Source organism: Pangasianodon hypophthalmus, chromosome 13 (assembly GCF_027358585.1).
Source record: "Pangasianodon hypophthalmus isolate fPanHyp1 chromosome 13, fPanHyp1.pri, whole genome shotgun sequence".
Lineage (NCBI taxonomy): Eukaryota > Metazoa > Chordata > Actinopteri > Siluriformes > Pangasiidae > Pangasianodon > Pangasianodon hypophthalmus.
The window spans coordinates 21,690,369-21,711,017 of record NC_069722.1 but is presented as its reverse complement, the minus strand read 5'-3'; the positions used below and the strand labels follow the sequence as shown (position 1 = coordinate 21,711,017).

General features: G+C 37.5%; 3 gene segments (V, D, J or C); all 3 read right to left on the bottom strand.

The window, feature by feature from the left end:
* Positions 1 to 2,126: 2,126 nt before the first annotated feature.
* On the bottom strand, positions 2,127 to 3,753 carry LOC117598870 (immunoglobulin heavy variable 3-30-3-like). The segment is given in 2 exon segments: positions 2,127 to 2,617; positions 2,724 to 3,753. Coding segments are annotated over 2 exon segments (354 nt in total).
* LOC117599000 (Ig heavy chain V region 5A-like) lies at positions 3,005 to 4,652 on the bottom strand. The segment is given in 3 exon segments: positions 3,005 to 3,042; positions 4,197 to 4,508; positions 4,592 to 4,652. Coding segments are annotated over 3 exon segments (393 nt in total).
* A 13,200-nt stretch (positions 4,653 to 17,852) lies between these two features.
* Positions 17,853 to 19,653, bottom strand: LOC117598877 (immunoglobulin heavy variable 3-74-like). The segment is given in 2 exon segments: positions 17,853 to 18,978; positions 19,072 to 19,653. Coding segments are annotated over 2 exon segments (363 nt in total).
* Between the last annotated feature and the right edge of the window lie 996 nt (positions 19,654 to 20,649).

The window sequence follows — 20,649 nt, the reverse complement described above, 5'->3', positions numbered from 1 at the left end:
ATGGTGAGAATTTCTATGAAGAGATGTTTGTTTAGCATTCATGGAAGGAGTCTCCAGTGTCAGGACTTTGTATCAGTCAGAGGTAAAGCTGTAACTAAGTTTTCACAAAGTCTTGAGAATGGAAGGCTTTGTGGTTTCTCAGTAACATAAGCTGCAACTTCATGAGAGAGAAAAAGAGAGAGGCTGGTGAGGGACCAACTGTTGATACTGCTATAACACAAGTCTCGAATTAATTAAAAAATTGTAATTATTCCTAAAACACTGAGATAGAGGAATAAAACACTTTGGGACATGCTGTTATTGTTACAGGACAGTTCAGTGTGGAACCAGTTGCAGAGTGAAAAACCCCTGCTTGCCTAGAGATAAATGGGCAAGCAGAGTTTATATATAGATAAGATGAAGGTTTAGGGAAGGGTCTGGGTGTGTTTTGTGCACTTTTCAATTGTATTTTGTATCTTTGTCTTAGTTTCATTCTCTTTTCTTGGCCATGCCTTAAACCTCTCTTGCCCCTTCTTTCCTCCATTTTCTTTCTGCTTTTCTTTGCAGTTTCTTTTCTAATCCTCTTTTATTCTCATCTTCTTTTTCTTTTTCCATTTCCTCTAGCAAAGCCCTGCCATACCATACCAGTCACCCCTCTACAAAGGTGTGACAAAGGGCTGTGTTCAAGGCTGGCCTTAAGTAACCTGCCTGGCAGCTGCAGGCAATCCAAGTTAATCAGCCTGGAGAATTGTGGGTAACTGAGTTCTCCCACATGGCCGCTCTAACTGTGTTACTAACAGATAAATGCTTTTTGTTAAGTATTTTAGAGAAAGCTGTCATGTGGAGTGTCTTTCTACTTTTAATATTTGGAAAAAGGTTTTCCTTATAGATATGTTCTATAGTGACTAGGATAAAAAAAAAAGATATGCTTCCATATTATGAAGGGGTTTGTGTACAGCTCTGCAACCTCATGTGTCTCTGTGCTTCTCTAGTGCTGTAATACACTGCAGTGTCTTCTGTCCTCACTCTGTTCATGAAGCAGCCATTAATTCCTGCCCTTTTCCAGGCACATGTCTGACCCAAGCCATCCAAGAGCTACTAAAATCAAATCCAGAGGCTGTACAGGTCAGGGTGTGTGATTCACCAGCTTTGATGGTCACTGTATCTGCTTCAATCAGTGTCTGACTGCATGAATCTGAAATGCAATAACATTCAGAGACAGGTCTTATACTTTTATAAATATAAATATATATACTTATATAAAAGCACATTTTCATGTTTAGAATAAATTTAATAAAGAGTGAAACCAAAAATGAATGCTCAGTGATGCAGCAACATCAGCTCAAAACTCTCCTCAGATGCATCTCAAGGAATAAAAATAGCACCTTCTCTAAATGAATACATTTCCTGAATATATCAGCATATGTGGTTTAAACATGGCACTTAATTTGCATTAGAAATAGAGGTATAAAAACATTACAGAAATAGCCATTAAAGGGCAAATGTTTATTGCAAGACTCGAGCTGTGTTTTACAATTAAGCCTTTAGGAGCTATTTTGCCCCATTACCATATCTGCTTCTATAGCACAGAACTATACACAAAGACATTAATGTTTTTTGATTAATTAATATGGTTACAGAAATAATGTAGACCACACATCATCTCTGACTCATTCTGATTGGATAAAGAATAAATGTAGAATGAATATAAAAAGGAATAGCATTGCATTTATTTAATTATATTTTGTCTCACAAGACTCTGCAATAGTAATGATATAAGCAACAACAAGCAATTATCTTCCTGGAGTTTAATCTGAGAGTCATGGTGCTGGATGCAGTCATAGCAGCCTGTGAAAAGAGACGGGGCCTAAAAGTGCAGATAGCAACAGACTGAGATGGTTGAGTTTGCACAGACTGCCCTCTAGAGGCACAAAGGTCCAGTTTTCAAAATACTCAGATCTAAAAGAAGTGATTTTAAAGCAACTTGTTAAAAAAAACTCAAATAGAACTAAAGTACTAAGTAAAAAAAGTAAGAATTATAATGTGAAGCATTTTGTATGACCAGGATCAAACCGAGGGCCCTGAAGCTGTGAGGTGGCAACATTACCCTCTGTACCATATATATATATATTCAGAACTGACTCTGACCTAAGTAATCTTATACCAGCATAAATGTCCAGACAATGTTCACAATAAGCCACATGCAGTAAAAGTCAAAACATTTTGGTTCTTTGAGCTCCATGAATACACTGCTAATGAAAATGTGAGCTTGTCATGTGACTATAGCAAGCGTGTGTTTTTGTACTGATGTCTAAGGAGAAGTATCACTGTGTGTGTCAGGCGCAGTAATACACAGCTGTGTCTTCTGTCCTCACGCTGTTCATGTGCAGATACACCTGCAGCTTACTGTTGTCTCTGGAGACAGTGAAGCGGCCTTTAACTGCGCTGGAGTAATACTTGTTAGCACTATCATACTCAATAGTTGCAACAAATTCCAGTCCTTTTCCAGGAGCCTGTCTGATCCAAGCCATCCAGTAGCTACCAAAGTTAAATCCAGATGCTGTGCAGGTCAGTTTATGAGACTGATCAGGTTTGATGATGACTGAATCAGACTCGATCAATGTCTGACTGCAGGAATCTGAAATAGAAGAACACACAAAGATAGGTGTTAAAGTTAAAAAAAAAAAAAAAAAAAAAAGAAAGAGTGAAAGTTTTTTTAATAAGTAATAAATAATAATACTAACATTGAATGAACATTGTTAGAGTAAAGTAACTCAAAACTCTGCCTAGTCCCATCTCAAAGAATTAAAATGATCACTGTTGCTGTAAATGAACACAAACTGCTGGTATGTTGTTGAGCTGAATGTATATCAGCATAAATGGTTCAAACACAGGATTTGGTTTGCATGGCACGCCCACTAGAGACATAAAACGATTCCCAGAGGAATAGCCATGAAGAGAAAAAGCTCACTGTAAGACTCCAGCTGTGTTTCATGCTGTCAAGTCCATAACTGCTCTTTACTCATTAGATATCATGTTCTTTTAGTGCATCACTGTGTATCACTGTAACACCCAGAAGAACATGAAGTTTTCAGATCACTGATAATCACTGAACAACACAAATATTTCAGAAACTGTATCGAATAGAAACTGAATGTTGTTCCAGAAATAATGCAGGTCACAATCATCACTGACTCTTTCAGTCAGGAGCTCATGCCAACCACTTGTCTGTTCTTAAAGCTTCGTGAATGAGGATATAATTTAAAGTATTTAGAGTTATTTATTATTCCCTATGCAGAGAAGTGTAATGAAAAACACAATAATACTATGATCATGTTTGCAACAAAGAGCGATTATCTTTCAGTTGTTTAATGTGAGTGAGATGATGGTGAATCATTGCAGTCTGTGAGGAGAGAGAAGCTGAATGTGTATTAATGAGCAGTTAGAGATGGTTTAGTTTACACAGACTGCCCTCTCAAGCCATAAAACAACAGTAACTAGGTCCTATATTCATAATAAACTGCTGTTGCATATTTCTGATAAAATACATGAACTCTTGGACTTTTACCACAAATAGCACAGAAGCAGAGGAGCTCAGTGACAGATTCAGTAAGGAATAAACCACTTGGGGGCATGCTGTTATAGGAAAATAATCAAGGGCAGGGTGGTGGGATGCTGTGTCACTTGAAGCGGTGTTATTATTCCCACTTAAAGTTATTTATTTTCCTACAGTAGCATGTGCTGAAGTGTGTTATTCCTCTAATACCTCCCTCTTATGTGTTGTGTATTAAATCAACATCAGAAATTAGTCATTAAGAAACAACATTTTTTTGGCATCAGAGATATCAATTAATTTAAAAGCCAATTACTATGACTGTGACTATGACTATAATTCAAATTCAATTATACAGTATGAAGTTACAAACTGCTTTCAAATATGTGAAGCAAGTGGAATGTTAACTGGACATTCAGATGCATTTCATTTAAAAAGATAAATAAGATAAATAATATATTATTAATAATAACTATGAACTGAGTAAACGTTTGCATTAGTTTTTGTTAAATGATTAAATGATCTAAATGTTTGGGTTGAAGTGTCTGTAATGTGGGGATTAGTTAATCAGTTAAATGTGCTTATTATTTAAATACAGAACTGAATTGTGATGAAGATGATGTTTTTGTGCAGCGCTGCAGCTTGTTGTGTCAGTGTGCAACACGAGCGCAGTAATACACAGCTGTGTCTTCAGTCTGCATGTTCTGTCCCCGTAAGGTCACGGTGTTACTGGAAGTGTCTCGAGAGACGACAAACTTGTCTTTAAGGGAATCTTTCTTATGAATACTCCCATCATAATAAATGATGTTGATCCATTCCAGAGCTTTTCCTGCAGGTTGTCGAATCCAAGTTGTTCCATAGTGGCTGCTGCTATCAGTGATAGAAGCTCCAGACACTCTACAGGTGATGGTTAAAGTCTCTCCTGGCTTTATAAGCACTGAGTCTGGCTGGATGAGCTCAGTAGCACAGAACACATCTGTGAAAAGAGAAAAAGAAAAGGTTGACATGTTGAACTGAAAGGATCAGATGAACTAATAAAGCTTAAATCCAAACACTCACAGGGGGCGAGAGCCAGCAGCAGCAGTGGAGCTGAAGCAAACATGTTTGTGTTGAAGGAGGACTAATGAGAAGCGCTTCCTCTCTAGATAAGCATGGTGCTAATATTACAAGAGGAGATGGAGATTTGCATAAATATTCCAGAGAAGCTGTGTTGAGTGCAGCTCTGCAGCTGTTAATCACAGTCTCTTCCCATTTTGTTTCTATATGTAACACCATTATTACTAATAATATGAATGTTTTTGGTTAAATTATTTAAGTTTTTTTAATATATATATTTACATAAATACATAAATAAATGATGTAATTATTTCTTCCTGTTATGGTTACAGTAAAAATTACACTGAGTCTTTGCCATAATACATAAAAATAATAATAATTAGAAAAACAATCCTTCATGTCATTATCAGCTCTGTGTCGGCTGCACTTTAGAGAATAACATGAAGACAGAGGTTATTCTCATGCATAGAAAGTTCCTGGTAAATGTAATGTTTATGGTGTAAATGTAAAATCTTTATGCTTTATTTTATAGATATAGAAGAGAAGGTGTTAAAATACCAGCTGTGAATAACTGCTTCCATATTTGTCACTCTCACACAGTGAAATATTGCAGTGATTTCAGAACAGCATGTAGCTAAAACTTTTTATTGGTGACATTAAAACTGGGCTCAACATTTAACATTATAATCAAACTGTGCAATAGAAAATGCCCCAGTCAAATCATTTTCATTCTGGTATAGACTGCCCTCTACAGGCTTTAACTGATACAGAGAGGAATTGCTGATTTCATGTTGATGAGATTCTAGGTTAGATGTTCACATCCACCTTCTCAGTCACTACTGAAGACGTGTTACGGAGATCAAGTTTAGGGGGCGTGTCACTCTGTGGAATCACCTGACAACACTGTCACTGATAGGCTGATAGGCTGCATGAATCCAGTGTCTACATTTTGTAACATTCAGAGGAAAATAATGTAAGCAAGATTTCTGCCACTGAAAAGTGTTCACGACAGAGACGTTTGCATTTAGCGAATGACTGTTAATAGCTGTTATAATGTAACTGATACCAGGATTTTATCTTTTGAATCCTCCATAACATTAAATGTAATTATACATTGATAAAATGTATGATGTGTCATTCATTAAACAATAAAGCATTGTAATTGTCAGCACACTGCTGAGGTATAAGAGGAATAAAAAACATCAGGATGAGCTGTTATAGAAAAAAATAACAAAGTTTGTATATATATATATATATATATATATATATATATATATATATATATATATATATATCTGTGTATATATATATCTGTGTATATATATATATATATATATATATATATTTTATATATATATATATATATATATATATATATATATATCGATATATATCTGACATCATAAAATAGATCTCTGGATTATTTACTACATCCTCTGATTGGTTTTAAGCATGTTAGTAATAATATACACTACGGATGAAACAGTGTCACTGAACATACTGAGACTGTACACTGTTTCACTGCCCTTAAGAGTTTTCTGTACTGGGTGTTTTTGTACAGGGATGTTGTTGATCTGTCTCACTGTGTGGATCACGAGCGCAGTAATACACAGCTGTGTCTTCAGTTTGCAGATTCTGTCCTCGAATTGTTATTGTGTTAGTAGCAGTGTCTCTGGAGATGCTGAACTTGTTTTTCAGTTTGTCACTGTAATATGTACTCCCACCACTATAGATGATTCCAATCCACTCCAGAGCTTTTCCTGCAGGTTGTCGGATCCAAGCTGTTTCTTCACTCGTAAGTGAATATGAAACCTTGCAGGGGATGGAGAGACTCTGGCCTGGCTGGACTGTCATGGAAGCAGGCTGAGTCAGTTCCACACCATGCACATCTGTGGAGGAAAACACATGGTGATATCTCACACAATATCTGCTGCACATTTATTGTTATTGTAGTAAATGAATGAATGTGATAAAGCACTCACAGGAAGCAGCTGCCAGCAGGAGCAGTAGAGATGTAGAGAACATGGTGTGTGTTGTTTGTACTGGGGTCTTCTCTGTTCTCCAAAGTTTAACAGAGACCATCACATCACATAAATAGAGTGATATCCAGCCCTGACGCTTGTATTTGCTTATCTGCTGATGATGGGAGGAGAATGTATTTAAAACATATTTAAATCATAAGGAGGAGATTCATCTTATGGAGGATATGTGGCTATTTAATAACTCTTTCAGGAAAATAAGCAATAACATGATGGTGGGATGAAGCAGAGTTACACTTACCATCCTAATGTTGATTTAAATAAATTGCTGCCTGTTACAGAGAAACCGCAAAGAGCAAAGCTCTCCATCCTGAAGATATTTTACCCTTATTATTATATCAGTATCAGTGTTTTCAGTTCAACTGGTTTGTTTATTGCTTTCACGGAGTGTAGTGAATTAATATGAATTTAATAATTAATATCAGCCAAATCCACTATAAGATACACTTTTTATTTAGAGATTTACAAATGACTGCATTACATTTTCTCTCACTTTTCATTCATTTCTTGATGTTAGAAATGATAATTCAGACATCACAAAAATAGTTTTCAGGATTATTTACTCTAGCCTCCTTTTTTTCATAAAATGCCTCTTGAGGAGAATCTAACAGTAGATAGTCTAAGCACACACTGTCCTATCAAAACACAAATTACACAAAAGGACAGACGTCAGGAGCATAAATTTAGTGATGCTTTTTTTTTTCAGCTTTCTGTTGAACATGTTTGGTATCTAGAGGAAACATGGCATGAACTCAGTAGTGTTATGGACTTTTAGAAACATTTAAAAATTAGACATTATGAATGCAGCTGTCTATCTGCCTTTAAGTGTGTGTATTTGTTTGCCTCACATCATTCTTATTATGAGATGTCATGATATAATGCATTACTCAGCCCTAATATATTCATTGTCAAGCTATTGATAGATACTAGATTTTGGCCTGCCTCTGTTCTAGTGCAGGAAAAACCTACTAATAATAACTAAATGTCTTTCAATAAGCTAAACATTTTTAAATGAGCTTAAACTTTATAAAGTTATATATATTAAACTGATTTAAATAATTCTGCTCAGAAATTTTTGCTCAGGATTAAGGAGAGTGGGCTCTTCATGGTGAGTGTTGATGAGACTCGACTGCTCCACTCAGCTCAGCTGCACATAAATACTGCATGGACACACAGCACTCTGGATTTGCATCATGACGTCATGATGGAATAAATGTGTGAGTCCTGATGATGTAACAGAGGGGAACAGCGACTAAACCTTCAACACAACATGATCATCTACTGTGTTACTGTGAAACACTCAAATCCAGCAGAGGTTTCAGATCATCCTGCTGATGACAGAGGGATAAAGGAGGATAAACGTTATATTTTTCTTTTCTTTCAGTTCATTTTATTTTTTCTTTCATTTTTTTTAATGTTAAAATGTTTTTTAACTGAATGAGTCTCATGAGAATGCATTTTGTGGATTCACTTTTTTTGCACTTTATTTGTTGAGCTCTGCTGCCTCCTTCAGCTGTTTTAAATATTGCACCTTAAACTATGAGAACAGACTGTGTGTTAAACACAACACACTGCTGGAAACATGCTGTATTATTCCTGAATCCACTGATTAAACATTTATTCCAATTGCTTATTAAATATTCTTTAAAATGAAGGGATTAATTATGGTTCAAAATGAAGATTGTGAAGAATTTTTTTTCATTTAACAATAACACAAGTTATTACAACTTCATTCAAATAGGAGAAGGTAAAATTTTGAGTGAGATGATTTATTAGTGCCATTGAGAGGATGTCTCTAACATGTCTCAAAGTTTTTGTAAGGGGAATCCACTATTCTGGGTCACTTTGTGACTTGCGCAGTAATACACAGCTGTGTCTTCAGTTTGCAGATTCTGTCCTTGAATTGTTATTGTGTTAGTAGCAGTGTCTCTGGAGATGCTGAACTTGTTTTTCAGTTTTGTCACTGTAATATGTACTCCCATCTTTATTGATGTATCCAATCCACTCCAGAGTTTTTCCTGCAGGTTGTCGTATCCAGCCTGTACAGTAGCTTCTGTCAGTTAATGAATATCCAGACACTTTACAGGTCAGAGTCATTGACTGACCAGGGGTTAATACTGTGGATCCGGTCTGGATCAGCTCAACACAGTGAACACCTGTTAAAGAAAAGTTATTTTAATGTTGTAAAAGCAAAAAGCTATAAGTAACAAAACTGGATTATATGTCAAATGGAAAAACACTTACAGTGTGCGGCTGCCAGCAGCAGCAGCAGTAGGGATGTAGAGATCATGGTGTGTGTTGAAGCAGAAGAAGTAAAAGCTCTTGGTCTTCATTGCTTAAATATATAACAGGGAAGGACATTTGCATAGACACACTCCTTATCTTAGAGGAAATCTGATGCAATCCTACATAATTGAACCAATATATATTATTAACACATTTGTGACTCTTTATTTTCATTTTCTTAATGCATAAATGTGTTTATACACTGATTATTGTTTTCTTTTTGGTTTGTTTCAGACTCAGGGTGGTGTGATGAAGTTGATCCATTACCATGTTAGAATCAGTGCATTAATATAAACCTGTGTTTTGCCTTGAAGCTGGAAATATTAATTTGAAATATTAATTTTTAAGTCTCCATTTTTTAAAAAATATTTATTAGAGATAAAGTCACCGCCAGATAAAAAAAATCAGTTAATGAAGACAACTGAAAGAATGAATTTAGGTCATTTATTAAGCTTGCTTATTGGACGTAAATAGTTTTAAACCTGAAAAGACAGACTGTTGCTGGAGGTCACGTGACGCGTTAATGGCGGCGCAGCTTTGAAAAGACGCTCTCCACACCACTCACATATTTCCAGGTCTTTGAAGGATAACTAAATGCTAAATTACGTGAAATCATCGAAAATGTCGACCCAGACCACATTTGTTCATACTCAGGAGGACACACCCTCTCGTATTAAGAAGAAATTCAGGGAGTCCTCCACCGCTATCTCCCGAGCTGAGCTGGAGGGCGCCATTTTGGCCGGAATGAAACAAGCCTTGAGCGAGCAACAGACTGATTTAGACAGAATTGTTTCTGCCGCTGTTCAATCTGCCATAGATGATGTGCTGACGCCTCAGGTCTTAGATAAATAAAGCAGTCAAGTTCGGCAGCGAAACTCTTCATTTCTTCCCGGATTACAGCGCAGACACCACTAAGAAAAGGAAGGCTTTCACTGAGGTGCGGAAGAAGATGGAGACACTCGGAATTCAGTCGGTTCTCCTCTTCCATGGTCAAGGGCATCCATGAGTGTGGAGGGAAGTGGAGGGAAGTGGTAGCTCAGTGGTTAAGACGTTGGACTTTTGCTCAGAAGGTTGAGAGTTCAAATCCCAGTACCACCAAGCTGCCCCTGCTGGGCCCTTAACCCTCAGCTGTTTAATTGTATAAATGAGATAATTGTAAGTCGCTCTGGATAAAGGCGTCTGCTAAATGCTGTAACTGTAAATGCAGGGAGATAAAACCTCTTTCAATCGCTGTTGGAGGCCGAGCAGTATCTTCTGTCTTCACGGCCTGGGAGCGACACCGCTATAGCATCTGTGGGACTGTGTCTTCAACTGGCCCGCTGTGTTGATATGGATATGGAGCAATCCGTTACTGAGCAGAGATAAACTACACAGCCAGCGTACTGTATATGCTGTTGTAAAGCATTTATTTTATTTTTCTTATTTACCATCTTATTTTAATATTTTCTTTGGCCACAAAATAGGTTATGGACATTCTTGGTTACTGAGGTAGGTCCCCATTTTATTTTCTTTTTCTTTAGGTTACTAAATCTCTGAGCAGGCTGAGGCTTTATATAGAAATTTATGATGTGATTTATTTTTTGAATCATTTTTATTACAATCATAAATCCTTCCCTACTCTAGTTATAGCCTAATAATCTCTAGTCAGTAGTGGTTGGGATCACACGGCGATTGAGCAGTCACGGCTCTTGTAAACTGCAGTCTTACGCTTGCCAGAGGAGTCGTAGTGTCCTGGCGGATTGCAGAGTGTCTGTACATAGTTTAGATTATGTTCATCTGCGTTCTGTTCATGGCGGCAACTGACTAAAATGTACAATTTTCTTCAAATGGTTTTCGAGGTCTGGGCTTTTCTACGCTCCCTTTTGTATTTCTGCCTTAATGAATCATACCAAAGTCCTCTTAACATCTATATATGCACCGAACGTATGTGACCGCCAATTTATGGACAATATTTCTGGAACCTTGATTCATTTCAATGACTATCACATTATTCTAGGTGCAGACTTCAATGCTTGTGTCCACCCTGAGTTAGACCGCTCTTCCACTGACCCCACGGTGGCAACGCCATCTTCAGTAGCTCTTAATAGCTTAATTGCACAGAGCTTAATCTTGCAGACCCATGGCGTATTAAAAATGCTAATGCTAAAGCGTATCCATTTTATTCCACCCGTCACAAGTCATTTTCTAGGATTGATTATATTTTGATTGATCCCTCTTTGGTCCAACACATCGGTACTATTGATATTTTGCCTATTTTGATATCGGATCATTCACCGGTAACTTGTAATATCACTACAGGTGTCAAATTCTCTAAAGTCAATAGATAGCGCTTTAATAATACACTATTATAGGACACCTCCTTCTTAGATCAACTTAGACAAGAACTAATTATTTTTCTGATTCTAATTATTGATCTGATCTCCACGTTATGGTGGCGCAGATAAGAACTGCAGAGATTCTCCATCTTAATTAGACTTGCTCTCCGAATTCAATCTGTTTGCATCGGCATTCACACAGTAAAGCCGCCACGCCATACGGCCGCATCCATCTGCCCTTCCAGAGCGTGTTTCTTCCGGCACATTAGCTTCATATTCGCTCCTCCAGAATCCATCGAATGCGAGTGCACTGCCAGCACTGCCAGGGTCAGGGATCGAGTGGTGTTCAAGTGGTACTTGTCCAGACAATATTTTCTTTCGGGTGTGAGTCTTTTACTCTGTTGGACATAAACAACGGGTGTCACCTTTAGCAGAAGCTTGTGTGTGTCCTTGGTCACTACATTAGACACTAGAGTAAAATAGGGGTGTAGCGCAATGAAACGCAATGATTTGCGGGACTGTTTTTTGTATCCGTCTGTGATATTTGAGTAAGTTCTGTTTTCCAAAATAAAAACAAACTAGTAGCCTTATTTAAACCACCATAACCCTGATCAGGCAGTTACAAAAGATGATGGACTGACCACTCACGCCTGTGGAAAAGGAAGAACGCTCCCACTTGCGCAACTATTTTGTTGGGGTCTCAGCCCTGATACACATCTCTAGTCATAGCCAGATGTCCTGTGAACATTACTGGCAAGCTTTCTTACAAAAAAACAAAAAAATGAATAGTGCACTGTTTATTCTTGTCTGTATTTGTATGTGTTTAAAATCATATAATCTTTTCATTCCAAATAAAGTATGTATATTCGGACAGAAAACCTGTTTACTTGAAATTTCCCTATAATGGAAGCCAAAGGGCAGTTGTTGATTTCTGGTCATACGTTTTTACCAGTGAAGATCTTAGGATGATACGGACATGAGAAAATGTCACTGTTCTTATAGTTTTATCCAAGTTTCCAACGCCAACAGAGAAAAAGTAGTTCCGGTTAATTTCCCAAAGGTTTTGTGGTGTCCATGCGCAGACAGGCGGAAAGTATAACCACACCTCCCTTCCTCTGAAAAGAATGAACTTCACCCATTTAGAGCTTCATTTAGGGACAACGCTGAAGAATGATGTCAGCGAACAAACATTTTGCACATTTAAAAGTTTTTTTTTTTTTTTTAGGGTCATGGATTTCAATTTTTAAAGACAAAGGTTCTACAACAGCAATACCATTATGGAAGACATGGTGACTTTCTTGTAAATGTCTCCCCCATGAACAGAGTTTTTTGGTTCAAATCTGGGAGAGGTGGAGAAAGGGTGGCTTAAGGAAATGGTTCATGAACACCCGTTCCCCTCCCAAAAAATGGGTTAAAGTTTTGCATGTATAAGCCAGAGTCTGGGATTTGACCAAAGGGGAAATAAAGTGGGGAAGATGATAACTAAGTGAAGGCTAAGACGCTTGAGCTAATTATATGTTGAGTGCTGAAATCAGCTACTTATCAGCAACTAGAGGGAAGTGATGAGTATCAACTGTTGGGAGCTAAAAAGAAATAACCGTCTCTTCTTCCATTAAACTCTTCCTTGTAGTCCCTCTTTGACTGGCACTGGTTTTGAGCCAAAAGTCCGATAAGCAAGTAAGGTGCCTGTCCTTTAGTGGTGCAGTGGTTAGCAACATGGCCTTTTATGTGTGACATTCCTGGTTTGAGTCTGCATAGCTGCTTAACATTAGCACAGGACTTAAGTATACAGACTTGAAAAGTTTTATTAAACAAGACACTAACAAGAGATCCTGTGGCTCAACTGGATGAGCTTTGCCTCTGGGTTAAGAGGTTGCTGGTTCAAACCCTGGCCAGGTCTCCAGAATATGGGCCTGGAAGGTTCAGGAATGAATGGCACAGCAGGAGTGGAGGAAGGTGCGAGAGGGTGTAACCCAAGAGTTGGGGGGGTAATATCCGGGCAGCTGCCCCCCCCAAGGTCAAGGGTGATAAACAGAGGTGGTTATGGAGCTTGAAGAGAGAGTGTCGACTTAGTTTTGCATTATATAGGGGATCCTGTGGAAAAACTATCACCCACACTTTTTTGGGGGTCTTTTAATCCACAGTTTCTTCAGCCACAGTAACTATCTCACCACCAAACCTCTACCACCACCTCATCCAACCATCCATTCTTTCACTCACACAAGCCCAGGGACCAGCCAGATTTGAACCAGCAACCTCTGAGGTCAGAGGCAAGGCTTTTACCACAAAGCCATGAAGTCCCACACAAAGTGCTTGGTGTCGTAGGGCCTTTGTCTTTTAAAATGAGAACCACAAAAATAAATAAATAAATAAATAAAATACTACTCTACTTTGCCCCTAGTGGAGTAACAGATACTGGCATTTTTTTTTTTTTTCAAATCTTTCAATTCAATTTAAAACTTTCGATTCTAAATTCATTTGGTGGACCGGATTTGAGCCTCCTATGGGGCGGTCCTGGTCTGCAGGCCATATTTTTGACATCACTGATTGAAACAAAACAAGGTTTCCCAACATCCACAACTTAAAAAGATTTATCTGATGTTAACTCTACCATTCAAGACGGCACGTAAACAGAACACTGCCGTTATCTTGTATCTTCTATTGGATTAAACGGTGAATTTTAGCCCAATTACTGTTCAATTCCACACATGTACTCTATAGTGTTAATCTAATAATTTTAGCTTTGTACACCTGTACAAACAGAACTGAAGTCCTCCTCCAGTTGGCTAACTGGTGGTTATCAACTGTAAAAGTCATGCATTTAAAGCTGATAGGTAAAGGAAAGGAGAAATATTTGCTAACTCTAAAATTAAAAACAAATTGAGGGATGATGATCCCAAACAACACCCCAAACAACACCCCAACCAAACACAAAAGGTTATCCACTTGCTAACTGAGCATATCTCTTTCACAACTGGCTAATGATACAAACTCCACAATGAGGACAAATCAGAATACTCACTAGCTTCCCACCAAATAAGGGAACAAGTCAATGTCTTACCTGTTCTACTCCTAAATCAGCTTTTCTATTATTGACTGTCTTCCTCTCCTGATTTGCTGCAGCACAAGTCGGACTTCTTTCCTGCCTAAGGTTGTGACATTTGATGTATTAGCGCAAATTCCCAAACCAATTCTAACTCTTAGTAGAGGACAGACTGCGAGTTACTATTACAGGATCATCAGGACGACTCGGTGCAGCTCGGGAACCTCAGATTGTAGAATCATGTTTTTTGCTTTCATTTTTAACAAAAAGTGATCATTGACTGACTTATGTAGACCCAGAGTGCTTATTACCACATGTAAATGTGGTGGATATTTTTTATACATACAAGCATTTTTCACACAGCTACACAAAGGAGTTATGTTGCTTTAAGACAGCAGTGTGTCCTTGAATAATATGGATCATCTACATTTAGAAAACAGCTCTCGGTGGTGGACCGTACCTGAAACTCGGCTGTGTTTGCTGTTGTGTTGTCTCTGTAGGAGGTGATGCAGATGGAGGCGCAGCTTGGTGGTCGCCTCATTGACGAGCCACACGTTCTCCCGTTTAAAGACAGCAACCGTAACCTGCGCCTCTCCGTCCACGACCTGCCACAGGCCCAGTGGAGGAGCAAGCTGCTCACCGCCTACCAGGTAGGAATAATACGTGGCATGTAGCTCAAAGCATGTTACCAATTTAACTGTATAGCTTCAAGGTGTATTCAAGTATTTTTTTTTTTAATTCTTCACTATAAATAAGAGAATTTGAAGTGTTTTGTTTCATAGTGGTGTTTCACGTTATCATGTTAGTAGAGCCATGGACTCTGAACAGATATGACACGTCAATATTGAAGCGTAAAATACATGCATCATACTCTCTTCAATTACCTTTAAACATAAACTTAAAACAAGATATGTCGTCAGTTCTCTAATCAGACCACACTGAGTAAAAAAAAATTACCCACTGAAAAATTACTCCCAACCTTTATCTGCTCTGCACTAGTATTTTTTGCTGAAATGATTTCCTGTGACAGCGTTCCTCCAGTTGACAATCCCAAGACAAGAATCTTGTCATGTGGAATGTTAACTGGACATTCAGGTACACTTCATTTAAAACAGCTAAAAAGATGAATAATATATTCTTAATAACTATGAACTGAGTAAACGTTTGTATTAGTTTTTGTTAAATGATTAAATGATCTAAATGTTTGGGCTGAAGTGTCTGTAAAGTGGGGATTAGTTAATCAGTTAAAACTGCTTATTATTTTAAGCATTTATTCCAACTGCTGTTCAAAATTTCTGTAAAATTAATTAATAAGGGTTTTGAATTAAAACTCTTGAAAAAATACTATTTATGCAATTCTTTGATTTAAAAAAGTACATTGTGTGTTTAATAATGACACACTATTAAAACTTGAATCCAGTGGAAGAAAGTAAAAGTGTGTGTGAGAGGTTTATTAGTGGCATTGAGAGGATGTCTCTAACATGTCTCAAAGTTTTTGTAAGGGGAATCCACTATTCTGTGTCACTGTGAGCCTCCTGCGCAGTAATACACAGCTGTGTCTTCAGTTTGCAGATTCTGTCCTTGAATTGTTATTGTGTTAGTAGCAGTGTCTCTGGAGATGCTGAACTTGTTTTTCAGTTTGTCACTGTAATCTGTACCCCCATCGTATCTGATGTATCCAATCCACTCCAGAGCTTTTCCTGCAGGTTGTCGGGTCCAAGCTGTGCCATCACTCGTAAGTGAATATGAAACCTTGCAGGGGATGGAGAGACACTGGCCTGGCTGGACTGTCATGGAAGCAGGCTGAGTCAGTTCCTCACCATGCACATCTGTGGAGGAAAACACATGGTGATATCTGCTGCACATTTATTGTTATTGTAGTAAATGAATGAATGTGATAAAGCACTCACAGGAAGCAGCTGCCAGCAGGAGCAGTAGAGATGTAGAGAACATGGTGTGTGTTGTTTGTACTGGGGTCTTCTCTGTTCTCCAAAGTTTAACAGAGACCATCACATCACATAAATAGAGTGATATCCAGCCCTGACGCTTGTATTTGCTTATCTGCTGATGATGGGAGGAGAATGTATTTAAAAAGTATTTAAATCATAAGGAGGAGATTCATCTTATGGAGGATATTTGGCTTTTTAATCAAACAGAAGCCTCTTTATGAAATACTATAATTTTCAATAAAATATAAAAGTGTCAGTGAAATTCACAACAAATATTAAATACTACATTTAGCATGATAATTATTATCTATGCTTGAGGATATTGGGATCATGATAATGGAAGAATTCTACCTCTCTTAAAAGTCATGACAAAATGCTCTCATACTTTGTCACAAAGTCTAATTTGTTGACATAATTATTGTTAGCCAAAGATACTGCAGTATAACAAGTTCTTGTTAGTCGTCTAATTATAATAGTGTGTATAATGTGCAGAAATGTTAGAGATATAGCATTATGGTTTAAAATCTACACTACAAAGTATTTTATAAAAATAACTAACTTGCATCTCTTTCTTGTCATTTATGAGATTAATTTTTTTTTTTGGTTAGACTTGGATAGATAAGTGTTGTGTCTTGTGGACATTCTGTTATAATTTGCACTGTATGAGGTGTTTTTGTACAGGGATGTTGTTGATCTGTCTCACTGTGGTTCACGAGCGCAGTAATACACAGCTGTGTCTTCAGTCTGCATCTTCTGCCCTGTTAATGTTACTGTGCTGCTGGACGTGTCTCTGGAAACCTGAAACCTGCTTTTCAGTTTCTCACTGTAGTACGTGCTACCACCACCAGATATTTGTCCGATATACTCCAGTGTTTTTCCTGCAGGTTGTCCTATCCAATGTGTCCAGTAGCTGCTATCAGTTAATGAATATCCAGCCACTTTACAGGTCAGAGTCATTGACTGACCAGGGGTTAATACTGTGGATCCGGTCTGGATCAGCTCATCACAGTGAACACCTGTTAAAGAAAAGTTATTTTAATGTTGTAAAAGCAAAAAGCTATAAGTAACCAAAACTGTATTACATGTCAAATGGAAAAACACTTACAGTGTACGGCTGCCAGCAGCAGCAGCAGTAGGGATGTAGAGATCATGGTGTGTGTTGAAGCAGAAGAAGTAAAAGCTCTTGGTCTTCATTGCTTAAATATATAACAGGGAAGGACATTTGCATAGACACACTCCTTATCTTAGAGGAAATCTGATGCAATCCTACATAACAGAACCAATATACATTAGTACCATGTTTGTGACTTTTTATTTTCATTTTCTTAATACATAAATGTGTCTATATACTGATTGTTTTCTTTTCGTTTTGTTTCAGCCTCCGGGTGGTGTGATGAAGTTGATCCATTACCATGTCAGAATGAGCTTTAATAATTGAGCATTAATATAAACCTGTGTTTTGCATTGAAGCTGGAAATACTGTCATAGCTGCTGTTATAGAAAATCAATCCACACCTTCAATCAGTATTGAGAATTCCACAGCGCTGTGCTATAACTGATTTTATAGGTGGTGTTTAATTTTTAAGTCTCCTTTTTGTTTTGAATATTATTTAGAGATAAAGTCACCACCAGGAAAAAAAATCAGTTAATGAAGACAACTGAAAGAATGAATTTAGGTCATTTATTAAGCTTTCTTATTGGACGTAAATAGTTTTAAATCTTAAAAGTAAGACTGCTGCTAAGAGAAACTCGGGAATTTTGTTAACTGTGATATCTGTACTTATGTGTGGATGAAGCACGGATTTGGTGAAGTTTGATGTAAGGGGATATTTAACATTTATGGAAGGAGTCTCCAGTTGCAGTAAGTTTCCTGACACAGAAAATTCTTTAGGACAGAGAACTTTGCACTTTGTGGTTTCTCAGCAACCTGATGAGCTGCTTTTAATTTTCTTATTAACTTCAAGAGTGAGATAAAAGAGCAGCTAGTAAAGGCAATTATTAATGGCCAAAATATATAAATTGTTGTTAAATAAGAAACAAAAAATTTTTCTTGTTGGCAAATTGCTGTGTTATGAGAGAAATAAAGCAGTTTGGGATGTGCTGTTACTGGAAAACATGAGGGTAAATTCAGGGTGGTAACAGTGAGTCCACTTCACATCGGGCCGCATCACATTACACAGTCACATGATTTCCTATAACAGCACACTGCAAGTGTTGTATTCCTCACATAGTGGTATTTTTTAATTGAGCTAAATCCTTGTTGATAATCATTCATGTAACATTTATTATCTATCATTAGAACTAAATGAAGAAATATTGTTGATTCCTGTGGATTCCTAATCCAAACAGAAGAGAGGTATGGGCTCTAAAAATGTTTTCAGCAGATGAAATGAATCAGCAGCACCACTAATGTTTTTGTACAGTGTTTCCTCATATTTCTGCTACTGTGTGTCTCGTGCGCAGTAATACACAGCTGTGTCCTCTGCTGTCACACCAGAGAGTTTCAGATACACCATGCCGTTGGAATTATCTCTGGTGATTTCTGTTCTCCCTTCAAAAGCTTTACTATATCCAGTGCCACTGCCATCAGTGTAGATAAACCCCATCCACACCAGTGGTTTGTTCGCCTGTTGTCTGATCCAGTGCATGTCGTAGCTTCCAAAAGTAAATCCAGATCCTCTGCAGGAGAGACTCAGAGTTTCTCCAGGTTTCTTCTGCACTGTCATTTGTAATGACTCAAGACTTTGACATTTCACACCTGCTAAAGGAAGTAAAATATTCAATTAATCACATTTTGATACAGATACATACAGATGAAGGAGAGAGTCACAGGTTTCAGTTGAGAACTCACTGATGAGGCTGATTAGTAGCAGGAATAAGGAGAGTGGGATCTTCATGGTGAGTGTTGATGAGACTCGACTGCTCCACTCAGCTCAGCTGCACATAAATACTGCATGGACTCACAGCACTCTGGATTTGCATCATGGTATCATAACCATAGATGGAAGAGAACAGGAGAAGTGATTCTTTTGGTAAGACACCTGTGATCATCAGAGTACTAGGATTTTGTTAAGAATTAAGGTACTATAAGATTTTATTTACTGTTCATTAATTAGATTCAATTATATTGACCTTTAAAGAATTTAAATTAACCTAATATGAGATCTATCCTTTCTATTTGAAAATAGAAATAACTACATCGATTTTATTCCTGCTACTACTGCATACAGTGATGTAGTGATGTAAGTTATATTATTTATTCTATACCTTCTGAACTTCTTTAAAGAAAAAAATCAGAAATAATATAATTCTCAATTTGTTGTTCCATTTTGTCAGAGTTTTGTATGTTTGCTATATGGATCTGGAACATGAAATACTGGAGATAGGCTACACTGTGTAACGGAGGCCTCAGTGAGACAGAATGCAGATACATATAGATATGCACGTTTTTTTTAGAATGATATTCAAAGTCAAAAAACTGTTCAGGTCATTACCAAAAACATTTGACATGCAAACAAATCCAATATCAAAACGTGGTCACAAGGCAGGGTCAGAAATACCAAAGATCAAAAATCATAACAAAATTAAGGGGGTAGGTAAAGGCAAAAAAAAAGGCCAGACAGTGCACGGTCAGACACATACAGTAGGGTGTCAACCAAAATGCCCCTTACCGCCGCAGCACACACAAATTTACAAGTGAAGCTTGTTTGCAAAGGTGGCGCAAAGGGCGCGCTGATTGTAAAAATTTAGTTTTTATTAAACCACAATTAGAGCTGTACATCAATGGATCTGCATCAGCACGAGGGTGCATTTGTTTGCACCTTTGTTCTGTGATTTCACCGGACGGAGAGTGGGCGAGAAGTGCAGCACGCGAGCTGTGTGTGAACAAACTGTTTATTCCTTACGTGTCTTAAGGAAAGAAAGATAAGACATAATTAGATTTTATGAATTAAATTGATGATGACTTACATGTCAGTGTTTTATTGAGGGTAGAATAATTTACATTACAAACAGTATTGATATCAGCGGTTATAAGTGTTTTTTATCAGTTCTAACGTACTGTTAGAATATTTGGTCTTGTGCTGACAGATTTTTTTCACCAAGACCAAAAAATGTCGGAAACCTTACTTTTAGCCATTTTAAGACATTCCAACCTTAAATGGCCCATTTGACCTTATGGCCCTCTTTACCTGACATAAGCCTACACAAAGGTGTGAATTACTATTAATTTATCCTTATACCTTAACCCTTGATAAAAGTTTTTGGTCATTATATAGCTCATTGTTAAATGTTCAAGAAAGTGTAGATATTCTAAAACATTTAGAAAGAAATGTTAAAAACAATTAGAAGAAAACATTTAGATATTATCAATAATAATCCCCCCTCCACCACCACCACCCCACCAAAAAAAAAAAAAATGAAGGTACCT